This window comes from Vipera ursinii (genome assembly GCF_947247035.1).
Source record: "Vipera ursinii genome assembly, chromosome: 7".
Lineage (NCBI taxonomy): Eukaryota > Metazoa > Chordata > Lepidosauria > Squamata > Viperidae > Vipera > Vipera ursinii.
This window is the reverse complement of record NC_139521.1, coordinates 562,278-590,039: the sequence shown is the minus strand read 5'-3', so window position 1 is coordinate 590,039 and position 27,762 is coordinate 562,278. Positions and strand designations below refer to the sequence as shown.

The window sequence follows — 27,762 nt, the reverse complement described above, 5'->3', positions numbered from 1 at the left end:
TCGTAAGTACGAGTCAGTTGCCAAGCGGCTCGATTTTGATCTCGTAACCACGGGGACACTGCAACGGTCGTAAGTGTGAAAAATGGTCATAAGTCCCTTTTTTTCAGGGCAGTTGTCACTTCAAACAGTCACTAAATGAACTGTTGAAAGTCGAGGACTAGACGTATTCCAAGGGATAAACTGTTTCAGCCCACAGGCTGTGCAATAATGAGGACCCAGATTGTTGGGGGCAATTAAGCTGACTTTGTAATAATGCCGCTTGGGTGTGTGTGTGTGAAAGCCCTAATAAGCAGGCATATACATAGAATGAAGGCTACTGCTAAGCTTGTAAGCTGCCCTGAGTCTTCGGAGAAGGGCGGGATATAAATGGAATTAAAAAAAATAATAATCACCAATTTGTGTAAGAGGAGGTGAGGCGCAGACTGCAGCTGCCTGCCAAAAAGCTATTAATTTCAATGGTGGAATTTGCCATAAGGAACTGCTCAGAGCGAAAGGCTCTCTCAACAAGGCAACGGGGCCTTCGACACCACACACACCCCATCCAGCTACCCAGGAATTTAGTCTTTTGAGGCCAATTTCCTGAGGTTCCCTTTTTGATATTTCCTAAGATACCCACTCTGATTAAACTCTTCCGAGCAAGAGGACCAAGTCCACATGCAGGAAGCAACTATAAACATGATTCTTAGTCTAAAGGTGCGATGGAGGAGGTGTTTTTTTTAATAACAATCAAGCTAGAACATGAACAGGCCACCCTTTCTGGGACACGATATGTATACTGCATCAATTATGGGTCACAAAGCATTTTGAGCAGCGGCAAAAGCCCCTTTATCAATAAACCTTAGAGCGAAGGTGCAAAATAGCAGGAAACCCCGTGGTTACTTGTTGGTAGCAATTCAGGTTTATCACAATTTCTTATATGAAATAGTTTGAAAAATTGAAAATAACGTTCTCTGTTACATAGTTCAAAGGGAAAATAATTACTGCCGTGGTTCCTTTCTTCTATATAAAAAGAAACATTCAAATGCAAGATATTATAAAGACGAATATAGCCAAACCTACATCACATGCAGTAACCATGGTTCCCTTTATCTTCTCTGCGCTTCAAGTACATAATTGGTTCCAAACTGCTTGATTTCTTATCCCTTTATCTGAGTATATCTAGGAGATGACCAGGCTGAGCCCGAGGGAGGGGTGGGGTCAAACGCGTCATCAGTAGTGAATCCTTTTGGCGCCCACAAGAGATCTAAGTTCAGCCCACTTTGAAGGCCTTTCTTATCTCCCGCTCATTTCCCTAGACTGTTAGTTGGCCAGATTCTTGTAGGGACGGTAAGCTTGGCATAAATCTTTATACTCCTTTGAACTGCCTGAATCTCCCAGTTTCCCCAGCACTTGACAGTATAATTCTTATGGGTTATTTATATTGCAAAGATTTGGAGGGGGGAAAACAGTTGTTAAGGCTGCTACATAAGTTAAGGTGGTCAGATTCATAAACTATTAATTCAAACAATATGGATCACAATAGTTTCGATGTATTGATTCAATAATCCTTATGATGTAGGTCGCTTTCACATCCACGAGTATTTGAAAGACAAACAACAACAACAAAATCCTGTTCTTTTTGAATACTTGAAGTGTTTACATATATAGATTCTCTTAGAATGAAAAGGATAAACCTGGAAAATGAGCCAAATTATGTTTAATAAATTCACTACAGAAAGATAATTTTTTATATCTGGAGAAGAACTCGCCATAGTAGACCCCCACATATACCTAGGCCAACGGATCTTAGTGGAAGGTGTGTATCAAAGGAAATTGAACGGTGTGTTAAATGTGGCTGGCAGGAATTTGGCAAGCTAAGCTAAATTTCAAAGACAACCTCCCCCTATGCCTGGAGAGAAACTAAACTCACAATTGGTACAAAAGCTAGGAGTGGTGCAAAATGCCTTGGAAAGAGACACACTCAGCATCCCAGGATAAGACAGGAAGACTCACGCATGGATCAGAGAACAAACGAAAGCATACAATGCCCTCAAGAGAGTCAAAGAACGAAAATGGTCTCATAGCAAGAAGGGCTGAGGGCAGGTGGACCAAGGCAGTCACAGAACGGATCCCACTCAATCAAAAGCATCCACAAGTGACCTAAAACAAGACAGATCGACAACGTCAGCCAAGTATGGCGGGCGCAACTGGCAAAAGAAAAATTCCGGAGTAATTTGGTGGGAAACAGGCAGAAGAGGCCTTCACCCTGCAGTGAACGGATCTTGGCTAGGATGATGGTGATGTGAAAAATGGGGACTCTAGGAAAAAGGAAACAATTTGGAACACGTTAACATGCATTAATGCATTGTGTATCACCTAAGGCAGAGGTCCCCAACCTTGGCAACTTTAAGTCTTGTGGACGTCAACTCCCAAGCTGGCTGAGGAATTCTGGGAGTTGAAGTCCACAAGTCTTAAAGTTAGCAAGGTTGGGGACCCTTGATCTAAGGAACTTTAAAAAGCCTACATATTTTCCATCTGAATTCCTATGAACAACGAGTGAGCCCTAATATTTCCTTTTATCCAAGCAAGTTTGAGCCAGGACTTCTGCCATTAGAATTATAACTGATTTAAGTAAAAACATGTGATTCTTAATTTATTCTACTCAGAGCACGTAGTTCAGGGCTGTGAAGTCAGAATCGACTATTCTTAGCAATAAAATAGTAGGTGCAGAAAGTAATACTCGAGGTGTAGGTCTGACTTGTAATTCTTGAGCATTTCACTATCTTTCTGTTGGGTGTTGGATGTGTATAAAGTGCTGATCATGGGTGTTATGTGGCAGGCTCTTTTCTGATTGAATTCTAAAGTCCCAGAGCAATTTAGTTTCCTGGTTTTCTATTATTTTGGCTATTTGTGGTCCCAAGCCCTTTGATGGGCAGTGACGGTCAACTGGGTCATGTAGTAAATAAATATATAAAGAAATACTTAATATTTGCCACAAGCCATATAAGAACTGAAAGGTAACTGTTATGTACTGGGCTTTTTGAGGGAATACCACGTGGGTTGCTGGAGCAGCTAACAGCTCTCCAGCAACCCAGACTACAAGTCTTCTGTGCTGCAATTGGCTAGCTCCAGGCGGCAATGGTTGATTCAAACCTATTGGCTGCCGCCTAGGGGCTAGACTATATATTGCGGCTGGTTGCAGCCATTTCCCTCAGTACGGTCACAGCACGAAATAAACTGTGAGTTATCCTGTACTCCGTTCTGTGTCCTCATTCCTGCGTCAAAGAACCCGCTATTTAACAGTAACCATTTCAAAAACTGCCACTCAGCACATCAAACAAAGTGTTGTATTGTTCCAAAAAGTAATTGCACAAGTTTACGGTAAGGCAATTGAAATTACAGGTAGCCCTTGGCACACATTTAGTGACCATTTGAAGTTACAACAGTTCTGGAAAAAGGGACATATGACCGTTTTTCATACTTATGTGATCAAAATTCAGATGTTTGGCAACTGACTCGTACTTACGACGGTTGCAGTGTCCTTTTGAGAACTTCAGACAAGCAAAGTCAACGGAAAAACCAGATTCGCTTAACAATCCCATCACTAAATTAACCACCGCAGTGGTTCACTTAACAATGGTGGTCAGAAAGATTGTAAAATGGAGCAAAACTCACTTAACAATTGTTCCACTTAGCCACATAAATTTGGGGCTCATTCGTGGTCATAAGTTAGAATCAGCCCTTAAAACAAATCACACATATTGGGTTTCAGAGACAATTTTGTAGAGATGAGGATTCCAAGAGGACGGGGGGTGTATATCTGAAGCAAGCTCTACAAGCAGTAGAAACCATTTCATATTTGAATGTATTATGATATATTTCCTATCAGGAATTAAATGCACTGTCAAAACCACTCCTGTGTGGTTTAAATGCACAGCAAATGAATAAATAATTTTTCCATGCGATTAAAAGCTATCATTTCAATTCATCTCTGTATTCATTCTGTTGCGGACTGAGATAGTGAGCCTTAAATAAAATGCAAAGAAAACAATGTGCACTCTGATTTTATTTTTAATTTTTTAATAAAAGAGATCTAGCTACAATTATTTTGACATTGTGCAACAGTGCACTAATTTAAGCAGTTAGGCAGAGAGAGAAAGAGAGAGAGAGAGAGAGAGAGAGAGAGAGAGAGAGAGAGAGAGAGAGAGAGAGAGAGAGAGAGAGAGAGCGCATCCAGCCCACAGGGTCTCAGAGAATGAGAACAAAAAATATGTGGGAAAAATAAACAACTTTCCTGTCTTGGAATTTCTAAAAAAGGCCTGCAAAGAGCAAACAGGGCTTCTCGCTGCCATTTGACTTCTGGACCCATGAGAACGGGGCTCGGACTAATTAAACACGTCGCTTGAAGGGGCCACGGTGAGCAAAAGGCGCGCAGGGTCCTCAGTATCTCCCACCCGGCACCCTCTCATTTCAGAGGTGTCTCCCCAAGCGAGTCCCTTGCCCGCATTGCCTTTCGCCCTCTAGAAAGAGGCATAACAGCCAAAGCCCCCGGCGGACACGGGAAGGTTTCTGCAGGAAGAGCCTCTAGCAGGTTAAAGAAAACGTCAGCCTGAGGCCAGACATAGTTTAGAGGAATGTTTTAAATGGAGTATGTGTAAGGGGGAAAAATGGCATGGTGGCCAAAGAATTATTCTTTAGAAAAGTCCCAAGTAAAAGTAGCTCATCAGCATTTCGGAAACTTTTGCTAAAATAGTCTCATGACAAATGAATCTGTCTACGTCTGTGTGTCTATGTGTCTGTCTGTCTATCTCTATTCATATCTATCTCTATCTATCCATCTATCTCTATCCACCTCTATCCATCTCTCTCTCTCCATCCATCCATCCATCCATATCCATCTCTATCTATCTATAAAAACAGAATTCACCTTTCTAGCTCCTTAACCATCTTTCTTGAGTCGTTTGTATACTTTTGTTTCTGATGCAGATAAACTCCTTAATTCAGTATTTCAAATAAGGAAATTTAAAAACAAGTCATTTTTGCATCCATGAAAAGCAAAACTGTTATAGATCCTGAAATAGAAGCGTCTATTTTACTCACGTTTCCCCAAAGTATATTTTACTAACTGATCAGCTACAAAAGTTGCTTTTCTCCATGTTCCACTAAGATTTAAAATACACTAGCCATGGAGAATTTTGCCTCCTGCTACATTAACAAATGCCAATTTATATATGTATAAATTATGACATGCATTTATTTCTTGGAGAACAAGTTCACCTAAGGAAAACCTGACCGTTCCTATTTCAAAAGTTTAATTCATTTGTTCACATTTCAAATTAATTCTTTTACAATTAAATGTCCTTTGTAAAGATTCCTTCCAAAACACCAAAATGGGAATTTAGAACAATGTTTCTCATGCCCAGATTAAGGTGATATCCAGATTGATTGACTAATTGATTGACTAAATGAATATCCCAGTTTAAAAGCAAACATATTCTGAAGTGTAATAAACAAATGCATGCAGCCATCAGGTAAAATTATACCTTACATGACTAAACCTAAGGCAGAGATTGTTTTGTCTGTTTGTCTGGCCTAATGAAATTCTCTGGCGTTTAGTGTATTATTTACATTAATCAACACACATACAACAGTTTGCTAACAAAACATGATTAAGCAAACCCTTAACGTGATGCATTTATTATTTCTATATAATTGCAGCAGATATTACAATGCTGCACTAAATCAAGCTAAATTAATTAATTATAGTCATATAAATACATTGGCACATGATGGAGCCACACACAGGAGGCCAAATAAAAGGTGGGGTGCTAAATGAAGACCACAGCAAAGAGCCCAAGATTCAAGTGTATCCTAGACAGAAACCTATACAAGAGTCCTGGGATACGGTAGTAACTCACAGAGGTTGTTCAAGAAACGGCTGCTAAGAAAAACACAGATCTGAATGGGGGGAGAATTCCCTCTCATGAGTAGAATCCATAGCTGAGCAAGCTTTACCCAGGGCACAACTTATTGTTCAATCACATTCGTTCAAAGAACATCAAGTAACCCACATAAAGAGTTGGAGAAAGGTCTAAGCCAGAAACACATTTGTGCTACAAGCTGCTATTTTCCTTCTGTGCTGACGCAATGGTGAGAGTGCAGCATTGCAGGCTGACTCTGCCTTCCCACTGCCAGGAAGTTCAATCCTGACCAGCTCCAGGTTGACTCAGCCTTTCGTCCTTCTGAGGTCAGTAAAATGAGGATCCAGCAAGATGCTGACTCTTAGAGAGGTGTGTAAAGCACTGTGAAGCATTACATAAGTCTAAGTGCTATTGCTATTTATAATAATTATTATTATATTTATTATTATTATAATATTTTTATAATATTAATAACACTAAACAACAACATTAATAATAAAAAAAGTTGGAAGGGACCTTGGAGGTCATCTAGTCCAGGAGTCCCCAACCCCCGGTCCGTGGACCAGTATCGGGCTGCAGCATGCCAACAACTGGTCCGCACAAACAAGCAAAGCCCCACCCGTGGGATGCAGGCAGCACACAAAACCAGGCCCCGTCCAGTCCACGGAAAAGCCTCTCCCCACGGAACCGGTCCCTGGTGCCCAAAAGGTTTGGGGGCCTTTGATCTAGTCCAACCCCCTGCACAAGCAGGAGAGCCTATACCATTTCAGACAAATGGCTGTCCAGTCTCTTCTTAAAAACTTCCAGTGTTGGAGCATTCACAGCTTCTGGAGGCAGGTGGTTCCAATGGCTAATTGTCCTCACTGTCAGGAAGTTTCTCCTTAGTTCTAGGTTGCTTCTCTCTTTGGTGAGTTTCCATCCGTTGCTTCTTCCCCTGCCTTCAGGCGCTTTGGAGAACAGCTTGACTCCCTCTTCTTTGGGGCAGCCCCCGAGATATTGGAAGGCTGCTGTCATGTCACCCCTATTTACAAGGAAAAGATGCAGAAAACCGAAAGATGCACCTTTGGCATCCATTTCTAATGAAACTTAGTCTTCTGGCCTCTTTTGGCGTTCAGCCAATGTCCGTTATAATGGTGTGAAACGTGATACTAGTTGCCAATGCAACGGTCACGACCGTTACCATCAAAGGCCACTCATCAATTCCCCTGGTGCAGTGACCTGAATGAGCATTTTGTATAGAATGGCTTCATGAAAAAGGAACGAGGGCAATAAGAGATGCTTGAAGAGATGTGGAAATAATTTACTTTATCATCCTGCTTAAAAAAAACAAAACACAATACCCAATCCTGACTAAAACCAAATTCAAAAAATTCTATCTCAGTTCTTTTCTATATTCTTACCAACCATTCATAAAAGGTTTTTCTTCTTTCTGCCTTTTCATTTTCACCAGCAAAAAAGGCTTCATACCAATATACTTGTAGCTATTCGCCGAGTATATTGCTCAACACAAAGGTATTAACATACTAACAAGAATATTTTAGCTAAAACCTATTGACTATTATAAACATATATTTAGAACAAGATAGCTTTTTTATATATATAAAGGAAGAAGTTTGCCACTGTAAAAGTAATACTGAAGCTAGCAAACTCAGGCAGCAATCTTCAGCACTTTAACGTATTAAAAAATGCCAGGCTTTTACAACTTAATTGTTTTCGTTAAATAAGGAAACTCTGACAATAAGCTTAGACAGAAGAGAATGCTGCAAGTCTCTCTCAGACCTTATAATTCAGAAGCAGCTGCACTAATTCAGATAACTGCTGGGAGGGTAGACCACATATTTTGCAGCTAGAATTTATATGAATCTTTCCTGCCGAACAGCCTGGAGCAGGAACTGACAGAGTTTCAGCCAGTCAATATTTGAGCACCAACACAAAAACTTCGCTGTGACCTGAATGTATAAAGATAGTGGGGAGCTGGCAGCTTTCTGAGCCAACGTTAATACCTAATGGGTCCGATCTCTCGTCGCTGATCATGTTAACTCTCGGAAAAGCACATCTTGTTCACAACGAAACCACCTGTAAACTCTGCCTGCAAAAGCATCACTGGAACACACAGGAGGAAAAAAAGCCATTACAGCATCTACGAAAATAAGAGCAGCCGAGGCTTTGTTGTTATTGTTGCTTCGTTGTGTTTTTGTTTCTTGGAACCTTATTAAAAACACATTTTTTTTCTTCCTTAAAGTTAAACAGAGAGCAGTTACAAACAAAGCCTCCTTTTGTTATTGTAAGCATGAATAATAATATATAGGAAGCTAACACTTTTAACAAGGACTTATTTTCCTCCAGAAAATAAATAAAATAAAATAAAATAAAAATATAGCCCATTGACTTATACCGCTTCACAGTGCTTTACAGCCACCTCTGAGCAATTTACAGAATCAGCTTGTTGCCCCCAACAATCTGGGTCCTCATTTTACCAACCTTGGAAGGCTGAGTCAACCTTGAGCCCCATCAGGATCGAACTGCTGGCAGTGGGCAAAGTTTGCCTGCAATGCTGCACTTTAACCACTGCACCACCATTCCAAAATAAAATAAAATAAAGTAAAGTAAAGTAAAATAAAGCAAAATAAAGTAAAATAAAGCAAAGCTATTTTCTTCTGGATAAAGAAGATCAGTACACTACAAATACTGAGCATCCTTCAGGCTGATGACATCATAGAACATGCAGTAGGGTCCCGGGACCGGAAGGGGCCTTGAAGGTCTTCTAGTCCAACCCCACCTGCCCAAGGGAGGAGTTTTTATACCAGCCTGGTCAAATGGCTGTCCAGTCCATTTTTGAAGACCTTCAGTGATGGAGGACCCACACCTCCGGGAGGCAAGCTGTTATACCGCTTATATGCTCTCATTGTCAGGAAATTTCTCCTTAGTTCCAGCTAGGATCTTTCTTTAACCAGCTTCCATCCATGGCTTCTTGTCCTAATCTTAGATGCTTTGGAAAATCAGTCAACCCCATTGGTGGGATTCAAATAGGTGAACAACCGGTTCTCTGTGTGGATGCTGCTTCTGGAAGTCCATTCTGGGCCTGGGCAACCAAAAATTAGCTACCGGTTCTGCCAAAGTGGTGCGAACCGGCTGAATCCCACCACTGGTCAACCCCCTCATCTCTGTGGCTGCCCATCAAGTACTGAAAGCCAGATATCAGAACTCTTGTCATCTTTGTTGCTCTTCTCTGCATTTCTTCTATGATCTCAGCCTCTTTTTTGCATCGTGGTGCCCAGAACCGTATGCTGGATTCCAAGCATGGCATCCAGCCCGCTGAGGTCAAGAAGAAGCTTAGGATTAAGTACACCGGAAGAATGAAAGTCTTAAAATTCCAAACTTAGTGGCAGAAACCCCATCAAGGCAATAAACATCTGGGCATTTCCAGTCAGTAGATGCCCAGCTGAAATAACGGACTGGACCCAAAAGGAAGCAGAATAGGATAAGCCCAGAAACACCATGACAATGAACCGTGCTCTTCACCCACACAACGGTGCTCTACTTAGCAAGAAAAATAGGTGGGCAAGGAATGTTGCAAGCACACCAGGCAGTTGAAGAACAAAAGGAGGAGTGAGAAGAATATCTGAAGGAGAGTGAAGAAGATGGACCGAAGGCAGTATGGAGCATGGAGACTTACTGAATATTAGACAGACCGAACTGGCCTACAAGAAAGACCAAATGAAGGACAGAAAAGGGACATGGCAGGCAAAGTATTCCATGGTTAGAACGTACAAAACAACTAGTAAAATATACTACATATAACGAGGAGACCCGGCAATGGCTCAGAGCAGTAAAGTTGAAGAGAGAGACAGAGTTGCTTCTTCTGGCTGCAGAAGGCCAAGAACAAATGCATACAAAGCCAGGACGGAGACAACAGCAGCGGACAGCAGAGGCTTCCTCTGCAAAGAAAGTGAGGAAACCGTGGACCCTCTACTTCAGGGGTCTTCAAACTTGGCCCTTTTATGACTTCTGGACTTCAACTCCCAGAATTCCTCAGCCAGCATGCCTGGCTGAGGAATTCTGGGAGTTGAAGTCCAGAAGTCATAAAAGGAACAAGTCTTCTGGCTGAGGAATTCTGGGAGTTGAAGTCCACAAGTCATAAAAGGGCCAAGTTTGAAGACCCCTGCTCTAGTTAATTGTTGCAAGAAGATCCTACAGGTTGGCAATAGCATGACAAAATGCCCACAATGAGCCTTTGATCCTCTGAGATAATAAAAAAGGAACCACCGGAGAAGATTTATGAAAAAATCAACAACATCTTCAAAGGAATAAAAGTCACAAGAGGAGAAGAAAACAGCACACTGCCTTTCCTGCCTACCTTCATCCGCAAATGAAATGGTGGCAAATTAAAAAACGACACAGGGCTATCAAAAACCAACCCACACTAGCCAAGTGCTCCACTTCCCGGGTGGCAGCCCAATTTCCCACAAAGGGGAGCTGTGTGGGAATGTTGTTTGGGAGAGTCCACATGCACTGCAGCAAGGGAAGGGAAGTGCGCTGCTGCCTGTATCTCTTCCAATCAAATGGATACCACAACACTCCATCAAAACGTGCCTGACCACTCAAGCCCACTCCAGCTCAACCAACGCAAGATGTATGAGCAGAATCACACCGCCACACATCAAAAACATCTCAGAAACATCCAACAGACTATTACAACCACCAGGCATCCCCTTAGCATACGCAAGCCAAATAAAACCATCTTCAAAAGATCTTTGAAGCTAAACCTAATCAAAGGCTAACCAAGGAACGTCCAAGGAGACAACAAAAAACCCCATCAACTCTGGTAGGGCAAAAGCTATAAACCAGGGGTCCTCAAACTTGGCCACTTTAGGACTTGTGGACTTCAGCTCCCAGAATTCCTCAACCAGCCCTGGCTAGCTGAGGAATTCTGGGAGCTGAAGTCCACAAGTCTTAAGGTGGCCAAGTTTGAAGACCCCTGCTTTAGAACCAGGAAGATTTGCTGTAGGTTCACCCAAATCCTTGGGTAGATATTGTCTTCTCAGCTCCAGTACTCTCAGATTATCGATTCATCCATTCATTCCATTTCATTTCAAAGATGCCTATGGCCACCCTTTCTTGTGTCGCACACTGATAAAAACATAAAACTATAAAAGTCATACAAGAAAATAAAAAGACAAAGAAAGAACAACAACAGGTAGCTAATCCATTCATTGTTCGCCCATGAGCTCCAATCTTACTGATGGGAGGAAAAAGCTTCGCAGGCGAACAAGAAGGTGGGGGGGGCTGCCAGATCTCAAGGCGAAGCGGCTGTTATGGAAAAGGCAGGCCTCCAACTTCCCATTACTGTTGGTCCTCGACTTACGACACCTGGGCCCCAAATTTATGCTGCTAAGTGAAACATTTTTAAGTGAGTTTTGCCCCATTTTGTGACTTTTCCTGCCACAGTTGTTAAACTGGTAACAACTGGTTTAGGTGAATCTGGCTTCCCCGCTGGATTTTGCTGGTCAGAAGGTTGCAAAAGGGGGATCACGTGACCCCGGGACACTGCGACCGTCATAAGTATGAGTCAGTTGCCCAAGTGTCTGGATTTTGATCGTGTGGCTACGGGGATGCTGCGACGGTCGTAAGGGTGAGAAACGGTCGTGTCACTTTTTAAAGTGTCGTTGCATCTTTGAATGGCCACTAAGCAAACCGTTGTAAATGGAGAACTACCCTCAGAAGACAACATTTAAGATCCCTTTTCATCAACCTTCTTGACCCCTTATGACATCCAATGTATCCCGAACAACCTATGCCAGAAGAATCAACGTTTTCTGTTCCTGGAACCAACAGGCAGAGCCAGTTTTTTAACCAAGTTATCTTCAAAAAAAACAAAACCCTTTCCTGGATTTGAATTGTACTTGAATGGTTTTCTTCCTCTTTCATGACAGCAGCGGTGCTGGCAAATTGCCATCTTCAAAGAAGAGGGGGACAATCTATTCCGCAAAGGGCAGGAGAAGAAGCCACGGATGGAAGCTGATCAAGGAGAACTAAGGAGAAACTTCCTGACAGTGAGGACAATTAATCAGGTTGCCATCAGACAAGTTTGCCATCAGAAGTTGTGGATGCTCCAACACTGGAAGTTTTTAAGAAGAGACTGGACAGCCACTTGTCTGAAATGGTATAGGGTTTCCAGAGGGTTGGACTAGAAGACCTCCAAGGTCCCTTCCATCTCTGTTGTTCTATTCTATATTCTAAGTGACGTTCTGTGATTCATATGCTGAGGGGTAGAGTAAGTTGATACTGTACTGGATTCCGGTGGGTGTTTCGCATCTAACTCTACATAAAACCACCGAGAACTGGACCATGATGGTTTGCAGTGACAGATCGTTAAGTTGACGATATCCAGTGAGCTCCATTTCTCCTTTCCAACTGTCTGGTGAGGCAGGAGACACGCTAAACAGGTGTTTGAAGACAACAACAAAGTGGATTGTGGCTAATAAACTGAGCTTTTATCTTAATCAGATGTCAATTATTGGTTTATTGGATTTGGGTGATGGCTTCCAAGCCCATATAGTCAAGTTACGACTCCATTATAGACCAAGTTTGGAGTCTGCCGATAGGATTATTTATTTCTCCCTTTAGTGCACAGTGGAGTTCAGGTACGACTTGAAATGTTTTTCATCAGCTCAAATTAGTCTGCCAGCAGCAATCCTTATTTTATAAAGACAGATAACTATGGAGAAGATGAGTTTCCAAACTATCAGAGCTTGGTTATTAATAGTATCCTTGAATGTAAAGCAAGTTCAGATGGTTCAGCATGTGGTGGGTGATCTGATCTCTGGCTGAAGTGGGCAAATGCAGGTCTCACCTTTCCAATATTTAAAAGCTTAATTCAAGGTACAGCTTTGCCTATTAGCTCAGATGACCAGGACTGGATGGCATCCAGTAAAAGCCACAATATCAGCAAAATGACCTTGTGGGTATCATGATGTCATCGTGCAACTGAAATCAATTTAATACTTGCACAGTCCAAACATTGACATTATATGAGATACAATGTGTGTGTGTGTGTGTGTGTGTGTGTGTGTGTGTGTGTATGGCCTAGGGGTTAAAATAACTGCCTAATATATTATTAGCCGAGGTTCGAATCTCAGATAAAGGGTATGACTGACTGATGAGAACAAAAGAAGTTCGAAATGGCCATATCAGCCTCCCTAACTCTTTATTAGCAATTTGAATAATTTACACACACACACACACACACATATATATATATTGTTGTTGTTGTTAGCTGTGAAGTTGTGTCCGACCCATCGCGACCCTATGGACAACATTCCTCCAGGCCTTCCTGTCCTCTACCATCTTCTGGAGTCCATTTAAGCTCATATATATATATATATATATATATATATATATATATATATATATATATATATATATATATATATATATGTTTTCGTAGATTCTCGTGGGTGTCTGTATGTGTAGATCTAGAGTCTCGGGTTTCTTCCCGCGTTCCTTTCATCTTCAGAAAGTTGTGGCGACGTTTCGATGAAATCCCATCCGTCATCATCAGGCCGGAGTGTTCCTCCTGCTGCTACCAGGAGCAATGCGTGGTCTGGCTGTTCCTTTCCTTCCAACTGCCAGTGGGGCTGTGTTCTGACTGGGAGGAGGCGTGGCTGCTTTCTGATTGGGTGGGGGTGTCCTCCGACTGGGTGGAGGCGTGGTTGTCTTCTGATTGAGTGGAGGCGTGGCTGTCTTCTGATTGGGTGGATGCGTGGCTGTCCCCTGATTGGTTGGAGGCGTGGCCGTCCTCCGACTGGGTGGGGTGTGTTCCGAATGGGTGGGGTTCTTTGTTGTGTTGTAATATCCTGAGTGTTGTGATTTGGATATTACAACACAACAAAGAACCCCACCCATTCGGAAAACACCCCACCCAGTCGGAGGACGGCCACGCCTCCAACCAATCAGGGGACAGCCACGCATCCACCCAATCAGAAGACAGCCACGCCTCCACTCAATCAGAAGACAACCACGCCTCCACCCAGTCGGAGGACACCCCCACCCAATCAGAAAACAGCCACGCCTGCTCCCAGTCAGAACACAGCCCCACCGGCAGTTGGAAGGAAAGGAACAGCCAGACCACGCATTGCTCCTGGTAGCAGCAGGAGGAACACTCCGGCCTGATGATGACGGATGGGATTTCGTCGAAACGTCGCCGCAACTTTCTGAAGATGAAAGGAACGCGGGAAGAAACCCGAGACTCTAGATCTACATATATATATATATCGATGGAGATTCTCAATCATCATGGTTGTCATGGTTGTCTCAAAGCTGCTTTCCAAAAGGCACCTGCACTTTCTGTTTTTTTTCCTTGAAAACGTTTCTCTTCTCAGCCAAGAAGCTTCTTCAGTTCTGAAGTTTATTAGATCTTCAAAATAGCTTCCTTGAAAATGTTTCGCTTCTCATCCACGAAGAACTGAAGAAGCGTCTTGGATGAGAAGCGAGAGGTTTTCGGAGAAAAAAACCAAGAAAGTGCAGGTGCCTTTTGGGAAAAGCAACTTTGGGACCTGTGTGCATATAATAACATCATTTGCTCCTCCTACTGCCCACTTCCTTCTGGAGACTCCTAGGATCTCCTCTTTAGAGGTCTATTTCATATTACGTATTTCACACCAACAAGGACTACTTGTCACGGTGAAATACTGTAGCAAATCTAAAATAAATAGATAAATAAAAATGCTAGCAGTTTACAGGCAAGTTCTTACAAACAGGTTAAGGCAATCAACCATAAACTATTCAATTTTCTTCTTCCCTGCCCTGAATATCATGCATCAAAAAGAACGAGGGTATAAGATTGAAGTCAGTATTTATCTAGCATTTTGGAATGCAAAGAAGCGTGCGTTGCACAGGGTCAATAAAAATGACGGACGTTTTTAAATAGCAAATAGCAAGAGCTTGCCTACTGGAAAAGCTGAAGTATTTTGCAGCCTCTTCCATTGTGGGGCCACGTCTTCCTCTTTCTCGGATTTAGAAACTTCTAACCTACACGAAGGTTTTCCCTTCAGAGAAAGGAAGCTATGCTACCCTTGGAAAAACACAACAGCTACATTTATTTATTTATTTTAATCCCATTTATATCCCGCCCTTCTCCGAAGACTCAGGGCAGCTTACAATCTAAGAAGCACAAACCAATGTGCTTAGCAATAGCCTTCATTCTATGTATATGCCTGCTTATTAGGGCTTTCACTCACACACACCCCAAGCGGCATTATTACAAAGTCAGCTTAATTGCCCCCAACAATCTGGGTCCTCATTTACCTACCTCGGAAGGATGGAAGGCTGAGTCAACCTTGAGCCTGGTGGGACTCGAACCTGCACTAATTGCAGGCAGCTGGTGTTACTTAAGGAGGCATTAGCCCACTGCTCCACCAAGGCTCAATTTACTTTTGAAAAGTTATTCTAACCATTAGAAACTCCTAAGTAGGGTGATTAATGATGCTCCTGGAAACAGTTTGATATTTCTAATAAAGGAGGATATTTGTAACTCAGCATTAACATGAGGGCTCCTTGGCGCTCTCTGAGCTTGATGGTTTCCTTGCAGATGTTTCATTACCCCAAACTAGGTGACATCATCAGGGCTGGCCTTGAGGATGTTACCTAGTTTGGGTAATGAAACGTTTGCAAGAAAACAAGCAAACACAGAGAGCATCAATATTTCTTCTTCTTCTTCTTCTTCTTCTTCTTCTTCTTCTTCTTCTTCTTCTTCTTCTTCTTCTTCTTCTTCTTCTCCTATTCCTCCTCCTCCTCCTCCTCTTCTTCTTCCTCTTCCTCTTCCTCTTCCTCTCCACAAACCCCCCTCCCTTCTGATGACGTTACCTAGTTCGGGGAATGAAATATCTGCAAGAAAACAAGCAAGCTCAGGTAGCACCAAGGACCCCCCAGTTTGATAGTCCTTCTTAAAAGCTGAATCGGTGACTACTAAAACATCCTGAAACAAGGTCAAGGTTTTGTCTGCTTTATCATCGGCCAGCAGAGTCATATTAAAACCTCTTAATAAGGCACCTGCTAGGTACACTTATCGTCAGTTTCCACAGTCCCTAGCAAGCATTTCCATAGCAACAGGCCATCTTGATTAGAGGGGATAGGGAATGGCACATACGCACAATATCAGACTGGGGAAAAGTGTTAACAACTAGGCCCCGAGGAAAGCTTCACAAACTTTCCCCAATGTTTTTAACCCTCATCTGCTGGTGCCTGCAAGCCGTGAAATTGCTCAGTGCCTCAGATCCACTTGCAAAGGGACCCTTTGGGCTCCTAAGGCTGTGACTGCGGCCCCTGCGGTGCTTTAAGGCGGCCGTGTCTTTCCCAGAGCCCCCCTCCTTTCCCTGGGATCATTGGGCACGAATGCAGCACCCTTGGGGATGAGTAGAGGATCCCGATACAGGTCGTCCTCGACTTACAAGATTCATTTAGTGACCGCTCAGTTACAGTGGCACTGAAAAAAAAGTGTTTTTCACACTTACGATGACTGGATGGCTGGCAAGGGGTGTGTGTGTGTGTGTGTGTGTGTGGGTGGGTGGGTGGGTGGGTGGGTGGATGGATGGATGGATGGATGGGTGGATGGGTGGGTGGATGGTTGAGTGGGTGGGTGGGTGGGTGGATGGATGGGTGGGTGAGTGGATGGGTGGGTGAGTGGATGGGTGGGTGGATGGGCAGATGGATGAATGGATGGGTGGGTGGATGGACGGATGGACAGACAGGTAGACAGATAATACTTTCATGTTCCATTCTGCAGCCACTAAAGCACAATTCTAGGGTGTTTTGTAGGCACTTTGTGTGTCTTCCATTCTTAATTAAATATAGCAGTTCATGATGTATGCAACGGTAGCAAAATATAGATTGAGCAGTTCTTCCAGTAGGACTACAGATCCCCACCCGGTTCAGATCTAATGAGCTCACTTAATAGGACACAAGGGGGGAAAGGAGGGCCGATCTAACACACGCAGCTCGTTCTTCAACTTCTATTTTGTAAACATGACATCACAACACAGCCTTCAATTTTACATGCCCTTCCTTAGTCAATTCACAAGTTATAGAATTCTCTAAATTGATTTATGAAGAGAAACAATCATTTTCATATCTATCTATATATCTATATCTATATCTATCTATATCTATATCTATATCTATCTATCTATCTATCTATGTATCTATATCTATTTCTATATCTATATCTATCTATATCTATCTATATATATCTATATATCTATATATATCTATCTATATATCTATATATATCTATATATATCTATATATATCTATATATATCTATATCTATATATATCTATATATATCTATATATATCTATATATATCTATATATATCTATATATATATATATATATATATATATATATATATATATATATATATATCTTTCTATATCTATATCTATATCTATATCTAATCTCTATCTATCTATCTATCTATCTATCTATCTATCTATCTATCTATCTATCTATCTATCTATATCACACCCTACATCACTGAAGTAGAACAATGTGCGCATCATTGTGAATTTGGGGAAGGGGTGTGTGCAACAATGGTAACTACCAAAGCTGATCCAATTCTGCCAATATGACATATAAAAAGAAATCAAATCGAATAAGGAGCCAGCGAGGGAAAAGTTCAGGATTTAAAGAGAATCCTGTGGCGGTCTTATCAAAATTTCTTCCATCCTGTCAGTCATAATCCAGCATGAAGAATTGCTGGCAAGGAACAAGGTTCCTCCTAGCGTGATCCAAGCAGAGGGATGCAGGAAAGCAAGCGGAAAGCTCAGCTAACTTCTAGGGGGTTTCCTGGAGAGTAAGCTCGCTCTTATATGTCACATGACACTCCTTCCGACTCCCCAAATCTGTTGGGCAAGCATTCAAGTAGCTATAATCTACATTTTTTTCACTTCCTACACTCTTTGGCAAATTATGTAATGGTCTAACAATGTTCAATTTATGAAGCAGCCAGAGCTGTTGCAATAAATGAGGCACAGGGAAAAAACAAAAGACTTGATTCACTGCAGTCTTCTTGGCCACAACGTTTCCTCAACGCTGGAAATCTTTTTCCAATTCTGCAGTTAAAAAAGAGATCCCGTTTTGTGTAGTGGTCAAAGGCCTTGAGCCGGACGCCGAGAGACCACCAGTTCTAATCCTGCCTTAAACATAAAGCCTGCTGGGTGACTTTGGGCCAGTCTCTCTCTCTCTCTCTCTCTCAGCCCCGGGAAGAAGTCAATGGCAAACCACATCCAAAAAGGTGGCCAAATAAAGACCAGCAAAAGTGTTCCCCATGGAGTCACCAGGAATGAAAAACACACAGATAAAAACAAAGAGAACAAACACCGTTCTAAGCAGCAGGAGCCCGTCTCTCCCAGTCCCCCTCACGGGGCCAAAGGTGGGAGGTCAAAGGTGGGAAGTAGGCTGCAGGCAGCCCGCCGACTTCCAGAAACGCCAGGTAGGCAACCCAGAAGGGTGGGCCTGGATGCCAGCTCAGAGACAAAGGCGAGGCGCAGGGACCAGATGGCACCTCTCCCAAGTACCCAAGCGAAGACCCAGTCGGCTTCATGACGCTGAAAGTGTTACCCGCTGGGCATTACTATGCCTTTCCTCTCTCCATAGCAACCAGTCAGCCATCCAATACTCACAAAGGGATGGGGCTGAATCCTGCTCACCTCCTTGCAAGCCAGGGACCCTCTTAAATATGTGTGGGGGGGAGGAAAAGTTCCTGGTGCATCCTTTGTTTATCCTAACCATAATAATGAGGGTTTGTCTGTCTCTCTCTGTGCATGTAGAAGTAAAGTTTGGGAAGGGGAAGGGGAGGGCAGGGCAGGGAAGAAAGTAGCAAAGCTCACATGCCCCAACTCTCAACAGTTAGTCAACCAGCTAAAAATTCAGACCCAAGGAAAGACCTCCTGGGTGTAAACAAGTCAAACACTTGCCTAAATGCAGAACTATCAGGTCAATCGATATCTTACACTCTCAGTTATATTAGTGGTCAGGAGTTCCTCTCTGGAAGGCAGCAGTTGTGGGGGGGGGGTGTTATTAACCTGAAGCATCTTGTGTGCCAAACCTCTGCTCTTCTGTTCACACAAGGCTCCCTCTGGGACTTGCCCATCTCTTCAGGAGAGGCCAGCATTCAGAGGATCAAAATGCCAGGGCATGAGCAGCGACAGAGACCACTTCTCCCCTTTCCTCAGTGTTTCCTGACCCCACAAGAGTTCAGCCTCGTTCTAATGGCAGCTGTGAGAAGAGACGGTCTTCGGGGCTCCGTTGATGATGGCTACGTCTCAGTTACCATGCCAAATATGTTGGGACGGTCTGTCTAGCTGAACTTGGCTGAACTCTGCAGAGAAGAGCAGGGAACGAGGGTTGGGAGAGTAGCTGAAGCACCATGAGTCGGCTTCTTACTCAGAGGTTGGGAACGTAGCTTTCACAAGGAAAAGTCAGCTTTGGCTATCTTGTTAGTTTAATCTCTTCGGTTGGCGCTCCCTTTCCTTCCGCCACGGAAGGAAGACCTGGTTTTCTGACTTGACACATTTCCTTCTTTCTTTCCCGTGGAACGTGGCTAATAGTTTGGTGTTAAATCTAACTGACAGTCCTGATCACCAGGTCTTCGAGATCCAAAATGCAGCATGTTGCCCTGATCTGTGTTTTGATATTGAGCGCGAGTCAAGTCACCATTTTTCCTCAGCCTGTTTCACAGGGCAATAAACGTTAAGATGTCTCTGGGCAAAGGGAGTTAACTCATCTCTCCCTTTACTGTTTTAAGCTTAGTGGAAGGGAGGTAAGAGGAACATCCAAGCTCCGGGCCATGTTACGGTTTCATTTCCTACTCACCTTCATTTTTAATTCTTTCCCTAGACCACGGGTAGGCAACCTCGGCTCCTTTAGGACTGGTGGACTTCAACTCCCAGAATTCCTGAGCCAGCCACGCTGAGGGGAAAGGGAGAGGTTTCCAAGCTGAGCCATGCTGGCTCAGGAATTCTGGGAGTTGAAGTCCACCAGTCATAAAAGAGCCAAGGCTGCCTATCCCTGCCCTTGATTATAGAGCAATTGTTACATGGGTTTTTGTTTATTTTAAAGATGTTGTGAAAAGTATTAGCACATTTGAAAAAATGCAAAAAAAAATTGAAAAAGTTCTTGCTAGAAAACTGAATAAAGTACAGAAAATACTTGAAACACGGACCCCCTTTGTTACATTCTCTTTCATCCTGATTCTTGCTAGACACACAGCAGATCCTGAATGACCACAAACACTTGCACATTCAATATAATCCGCCCCCCCCAAAGCATATGAGGATCCACTCATGGAAAAGAGAAACGTATCCTTTTGCATTAGGAAAACGTATTACGAAAAGAACAATACACCTGCAGAGTCAGGTGCCTGAGGACCACAGGATCAACCTGCCAGAAACCAAACCTTATATCTTAAAACCCTATTCCCTGAATTAAATAGAAAACTCATTGTCAAAGCTGCAAAACCTCCTCACCAAGTATTTGTATTCAGTATTAATCAACTGAAAAGATCAAAAAATCTTCAGCTGTACAGTTGGTTTACAAACATCTTGAATGATTATTAACATATACTAAGTATCAACAAGCTTCTTACAACCTTTGAACATGACACCTTAAAAAGGAGAATCTACTGTCAGCAGCTTCTATTAGCTAAACATGGAAATTGTCAAAACAAAAAGGCACATTTTACTCTTAATTTGCTGTTAGCCAGGAGCCAGGCGGTTTCAAGAATTTTGGCCTGCACAAACAGCCATTCCAAATTATTTTCCCCTTCTGAAACAATTCAGCTTTATCCCCTTGCGTAACAAATATCCATGTCTATATCCATAGGAGGGTAAAAAATATAGTAAGTAGCTTAGAACAATATTTTGGAACACATTTCACGACACACAATTTTAATTTGTTACTATGAGATCAAAACCCTGTAAGAATACGACAGGCTTATTTAACAACATACTCAAGAAAATGTTTGCGTTAAAGTTTGGTATGGATGCCAAGCAACAAATCAGAAAGTTATTTGTTTTGAGTGTTCAAAATGGAGCTACGCAAACCTTTAAGTTCTGAATTCCCTTTGGTCACTTCCCACAGTGCTCTACCAGGTGTCTGCTGGGGTGGGAATGTTACATTTTTTAAAAACAAATTAAAGATAATTTCCTCGAGACCAAATTTGGTGTAGTGGTTAAGGCATCAGGCTAGGAACTCAGAAACCAGGAATTTGAGTCCCGTTTCAGACATGAAGCCAGTTGGCGACCCTGGGCCAGTCTCTCTCCCTCAGCCACAGGATGCAGGTAATGGCAAGCCGCTTCTGAAATCTTGCAAAGAAAACGGCAGGCGTTTGTTAGGCAGGAGTCAAGACTGACCCAAAGGTTATGTGTCTGTCTGTCTATGATAGCTCTGTAAGACAGGGGTCTTCAAACTTGGCTCTTTTATGACTTGTGGACTTCAACTCCCAGAATTCCTCAGCCATCATCACTGGCTGAGGAATTCTGGAAGTTGAAGTTCACAAGTCATAAGAGGGCCAAGTTTGAAGACCCCTTCTATAAGAGGAAAACAATAAGCAGAATCTCCATACAATTACAGAGAGAAATTCATCCCTCAACTTCCATTTTTATCCACTCTTATAAAGGCAGGTAATAAATCTCAAAGGACAAGTTCTGGACTCAAGACAAATATCTTCTTTTTTTTACAACTAAACACAAAATCAACCTGTTCTTCACTATTTTAACTCTTGTTCAAAGGATGACCTAACGGACTCTGTCTCTTGAGTAATAATTCCTAAAAATGGAACAGAAGAATAAACTGCATCCATACACATTTTTTTTAAAAAAAAAGAGAGAAAACAGTGCTTGCAGAACTAATGAAGTGTTGTTTTGAAAAGGTGGGAATGTAAGCAAAGCACACAACTAAGGACACATATGGAAATACTCTCCCAACTTAAATCCTAATGCTTAAGTGCTACCAAAATCAATATCCACCCTACCAAAATGTAACTTTCAGAGATGTTAGCTAAGGAATTTGCCAACAAAACACTTAAAGGAACAGGATAAATCTCTTAAGAGTTTTACCACCAACTAATTATTTAAACCAATTTTTTCCTATTTTGTTTACATCCAATGCAATGCAAATATTATTTAGTTAAAGTTGATCACTTTTTGATCTTTTTCCCCCTTTTACACAATAGCTGAATTTATCACGCCACATCACAAATTCTTCCTTCCAACTCTTTAATTAATAAAGAATATTTGTAGCTCACGGTTGACATGAGGGATCCCTGGTGCTCTCCGAGCTTGGTGGTTTTCTTGCAGATGTTTCATGACCCAAACTAGCTGACATCATCAGGGTTAGAAGGAAATAGGGATTGTGGAGTAGTAGTAGTAGGAGGAGGAGGAGGGGGGGCAGGAATGTGGGGTCCTTGGTGCTTTCTGAGCTTGGTTGTTTCCTTACAGATGTTTCATGACCCAAACTAGGTAACATCATCAGGGCTAGTCCTATTTTTATCCATCATCAGTCTTTTATCCTATCCATCATCAGTCTGCTAGCACTGATGATGTCGCAGAGTTTGAGTAATGAAACATCTGCAAGAAAACAAGCAAGCTCAAGAGACCATCAAGGACCCCTCAATTCTTCAATTGTTTACTTTAGTTAAGACAGGGAATATGGAAAGCTACAAAGAACCAGCACTTTATGGAACCAACGGAGGAGCTGGCACCCAGGTCTGACGAAAGCTGGGAAGCATGGACATTGTTGAGTAGACTGCATGCAGGTACAAGATCCAGAGATGCTCTGAACAAATGGGGCTATCCGGTGGCTTCTGCTCACTGCAACTGTGGTTGACATGCAGACAATCACACCTATGTATACCTGCCCTTTGTGTCCCAATCAGTGTACACTTGAGGACCTCATGGAAACACAAGAAAACTCAATTAATGTTGCCAGTTTCTGGGCAAGATCTATTTAATTTGTACATATTTTAATCTTGTATTTTATGTCATATAGCACGTCTTATATTAATTGCGATGTTCCTGACCCAAACCAACAGGGTTCAACATATCGACATATATTATGGTTAGATTACACCATTTAACTTAAGTAATTTTTGCAGAAAAATTGTTTTCACACCTTTTGATAGTTTGCAAATCAAGCTCTCAAGTCTCTCTTACAAATATATATATATATTTCTTTCAAAGAATGGAATTCACGTTTACTGGCAAGCAGTGCATTAACTTTCACTGCTTTCTTCAACAAATAACCCATGCAATGGAGAAATCCACGTGGAGTAACAGACATCAGAGAAGCAAAAAGGGAAGGAAACGTCCACTTGCCTCCTCAGATTTAAAATTAATTTACAAAAAAAAAAGAAACTTACAGTCTCTCCAACTCTTTTAAGTCTTGAAATGCTCCTCTCTCAATTGTAGTAATCTTGTTTTCCATGAGTTGACTGAAATGCAGAATAAAACCCTTTGAAAGGCCAGTAATCAAACAGTGATTAGCACCAATTATTACAATACCTGGCAGTGGATAAGCTTACAGTCACCTTTCCTGATGAACTCTGCAATTCTCACCCTATTCTTAACTTTCCATCCAATTTAATGGGTTAAGCCTGTCACATGATATTGCACTGTCACTTAGAGGGGGACTGAACTCTTCATTCTTTAAAAAAAAAAATAAGAGGGGGGGAGACCTTAAGCCTGTTTAAGAAGTCCAGGGGTCAGAGGTGAGGAAAATGTATGTCTTAATTACAAAAAAGGCAAAGCTACTGTTTAACGACAAAGTTTAGACGTATGTACAGAGCCAAATCTATGAAGGCCCTCTTTAGAGAAAGTACATTGTACAAACACAAAGCATGTTTTATTTCACAACAGGAAGGATCCAGATGTCTCTCCAAAGTTTAAAGCTTTTCATTCACGAAGGATGGATTAAAATAGGACAAATGAGTTACAATTAAGCCCCAGAACAGCAATTTTCTGTCACTGGTGAGAATTACTCTTCACAACAGATCACGCACACAAACACACACACATAATCCCAATACATACACAACACACACCCCCAAATGTATCACCTAAAGCAGGAGTTTTTCAAGAGCCCAATAACTAGTTACAAATTTAATTTGAATCAGAAAAATAATCCATGGCTTCATCATGTTAAATTTATTTACTTAATTAAGTTACCCCAAACACTCAACGTATTTTAAAAACTATTTACTGATTTGTTGGTTTTGCAAAATATTCTATTCCATGTGGATTGCTAAAGCACACTCATTTTTTTAAATTTCACATATTTTGCAATATTTATAACTAAATGTTATAAATTTTATGTTACAAGGAGTAACATAAAATCACAAGTGGTTACAATCCAGACTTGCTATTGTGGCAATCTTCCAAACTTTTAAGTCCTCTTACAACTGCCTTTTCTTTTACAATGTAGCTGCTGTTATTTTAGACATTCATTATTTTTTTAAAAAAACAGTCCTATTGGTTGAAAAACTATTTTGCATAGGACTGAAGTTCAGTAATAAAATTCAAGAAAAACTTACAGAACACGAAGGTGCCTTAGACCAGCAAAATCCGTTCTTGTGATCCTTGTGATATTATTTCCATTCAGATCCCTAAGAAAAACATTAGCAGTAAAATTAAACATCCCATAAACATTAGTCACGCTTCTTAATTTTTCTAAAAAGCTAGAAAAGGTTTCTAGCATAACTGAAGATTAGTACTTATCCTAATTTGTTAAGTTTAAGTTGCAATTCTCTAAAAAAAAAACAAAAAAATGTAATTGGATAAATTTTGCTTTGCTCTCATTTCCTGAAAAACATTAATAGGGATAATCTTAAGGACTAGTTTCATTAATTTGGCTTTTTATGACAGGAATAGTTATGATTGTTAACTTTTGCTTATGTTTCTACAGAGTTGTTTTCTTACAGGAACAGCCTGGTGATTATGTAACAGATATAAAATCAAGACACATTTGTACAGATAGGCTTGGGGAAAACAATTTCAGGATATAGAGAAAGCAGAGGAGTTCCAATTATATGCCAGGACATCTAATCCTGATATATTGAGTTTTTTCCTATTAAAAACAAGGAAGGGAGAATAAGAGCTAGCAAAACTCTTGGCATCCACAGGTCCAAGGAGAGGAGAAGGGAATAAACGCTTCTCTAGCTTCCTCTAGGCTCTTTTCATGAATTTCATAGCATTTCTTACATAACAAAAATAAACACCGACACCATTAAACTAATACTTCTTTCGATGGGGGTAAAATGACACGGTTTTAATAAAAATGAACTTTTGTTAAAAAGTACACAGAAGTGCCCAAGTTCATCTCAGAAACTTTGCCGCAAGTGTAATATAAAAACAGTATTAAACAATCATGGAAAAGTTTTTTTTCCCTGGACAAAAATTCAGTTCAGCCCACGTTGTCAGTAATAAATGAAATGGCCATATCCTTTGGGGTATATTATTGAAAAATAACTTTGTACGGAAAGTAATCTTTGAACTAGCAGTATTGTTTAAGAAGGAAACAGAGAATAATTAGGACATTCCTTTAAAGGGAGCAATCAAAAATGATCAGGGACAATTTTTTTTGTTTTTCAAGAGTTTATCAGCCACTTACGTTTCCCCTCTCACTCCCCGAAAAACAATTTTTCATCTATTTCCAATTTTTCCCAGCCGCTTAAATAAAAATCTTCAAAAGCAACTTGCTTTTCCTAATGCAACAGCAGAATTTTTCAGAATGGACTCCAGCTAACCTTTTCTCAATGTTTCACCACAATTCGGAATTATAAATTTTTTTCCCCGAGAGGAAGGTGGACAACGCTAGAGCAAAAACGAATCCTAAAACAATGTAATATTTCAGCTGGATCTAATCATTTAATATTTCAGCTGGATCTCTCTGCCTTTCTTCCTCCCTTCAAAGCCAACCATCATCAACAAGACACGGATCTATTGCCGGAGGGGCTAAGCGAGAATTTCAACCGACTTTGGAAAAGCAAATTTGCCATTTTCCCTTCCGGAGGGGAAAGGGTCTCCCTGGCACCGAGGCCTCTTCGCCAGGCTGTGACCCCGGAGGGGAGGACGAGGCTGCCCAAAGAGATAAAACGATATTCCAGGAGAGGCTGAAGGGTTGCAAAAGACGCTTGCTAGGGAAAAGCCCCCACTTCAGGTCCCCCTCGGGAGCTTCCTACAAGCAATCTCCAGGGAATTGTGTGGGGGGGGGTTGGGGGGGCAGGTAAGGCGTCTTTCCAACTAAGCGTGGAGAGAGGAAGAATTCGGGGAGAGGAAGGAGCCGACGTCCCCCCCCCAGCGGCCCCAAGGGAGCTCGCCGAGCCTCGCCGGGCGAGGGAGGGAGGAGGGGGCGGCCAAGCCGGGCAGCTCGGGGCTCGCCGCTCCCAGGGCTCCCGACGGGACTCCGGGGCGGGCCGAGGGCGCTTCGCTGCCGCAAGGGAGGAACCGCCGCGCTTCCCCGGCTGCGGGGCCGAAGCGGGCGCGGCGCCCTCGCCAGGCAGGGGCAGAGAGGGGGGAGAGGGGAGCCGGCCCGGACGGCCAAAGCGGCCCCGCCGCCCCGCCCGGCGCTTCCCAACGGGGGCGACCCGGACCCCCCCCCCGCGCTCCCCGGGCCCACTTACAGCCGCTCGGCGTGGCGGGGCAGGTTCCGGGGGACGCTCCGCAGCGCCAGCCCGTGGCAGTCCACGCTGGGGCCGGAGCAGGAGCAGGGCGGCGGGCAGGACTGCGCGCCCCCCGCGCCCGGCCGGACCAGCAGCAGCAGCAGCAGCAGAAGCAACTTCATGGTCTCCGCTCGGACGCCGCCTCCCACCCCGCCGCCGCCGCCGCCGCCTCCTCCTGCGCCTGGGGCCGCGCGGCCGAGGTCCTGCGAGCGGCCGAGGGCTGTCCCGGCGCCGCTCTGCCCCGAGGGTCGCGCGGGATCCGCCGCCGCCGCCGCCGCCCCTCGGAGACGCTGCTCGCTCGCGCCCTCAGCGCCGCCGGCCCGCAGCCGCCCGGCTACACGCCGGAGCCCCGCCGCCGCCGCCGCCGCCCGCGCCGAGCTGCATTGCGACCCTCCGAGCAGCCTCCGCCTCCCGCGCCTCCGCCGCCGCCGCCTCCGCCGCCTCCTCACGCGGCCGGCCCCGGCTGAAGCCCCCGCCGCAGCCGCCGGAGCCGCATCGCCGCGCGGGCTGGGAGCGGGACGGGCGCCGCTGAGCCGAAGGGCGGACCGAGCGAGCCCCGCCGCCGCCGCCGCCGCCTCCCCCGCGCAGGCAGCCCCGAGAGTGGCCCGTCCGCCGCCGCCGCCAGCCCAGCGCAGCCCCCGCGCAGCGGCCCAGCCCGTCCCGGCAGGTAAGGCGCCGCCCCGCCGCCAGGCCCCGCCCTCGCGCCCAGGCCGTCGGGGGAGGGACCAGGGCGGGCAGGCCCCGCCCACGCCCCGCCCACGCCCCGCCCCTCCCCGCGCGGGCAGCCGCGCCTCAGGTGAGCGGCGGGCAGGTGCGGCGCTGCCCTCCCCGAGGCTCTCCGGCCCGGGCTTCGGCTCCGCGACCCCCGGGACCCTCCGGCCGCCGGGCTCGGCGCGCCCTCCTCCTCCTCCTCCTCCTCCTCCTCCCTCCGGCCCCGGGAGGCGCCGAGCGCGGCGATGCGGGCGGACTTGCGCGCGCCGGACGCGAAGGAGGACCGGGCGGGGCTGGGGCGTCCGGAGCCCCCGGCGACCTCCCTCCCGCCTCCCCCCGGGGCTTCCCAGGCGATCCTCCCGCCGAAGGCCCCGCGCCCGGATCCCCGCCGGCGTCCCCGAAGCCGGGGTCCGGGGGGAGAGCCGGCCCCGCGTCCC

At 43.9% G+C, this 27,762-nt stretch overlaps 1 protein-coding gene across 2 annotated transcripts in view; it reads right to left on the bottom strand.

Annotated features, from left to right (window-relative positions):
* SLIT2 (slit guidance ligand 2) overlaps positions 1 to 26,786 on the bottom strand; it is a 180,734-nt gene extending 153,948 nt beyond the window's left edge. For both annotated transcript variants that reach the window (XM_083367610.1, XM_083367611.1), the window contains exons 1-3: positions 26,576 to 26,786; positions 24,488 to 24,559; positions 23,318 to 23,389 (exon numbers count right to left, since the gene is read on the bottom strand). In XM_083367610.1, the coding sequence (XP_083223736.1) occupies positions 23,318 to 23,389; positions 24,488 to 24,559; positions 26,576 to 26,736 (305 nt within the window). In that variant the 5' untranslated portion in view covers positions 26,737 to 26,786. The remainder of the gene's footprint in view (positions 1 to 23,317; positions 23,390 to 24,487; positions 24,560 to 26,575) is intronic.
* Between the last annotated feature and the right edge of the window lie 976 nt (positions 26,787 to 27,762).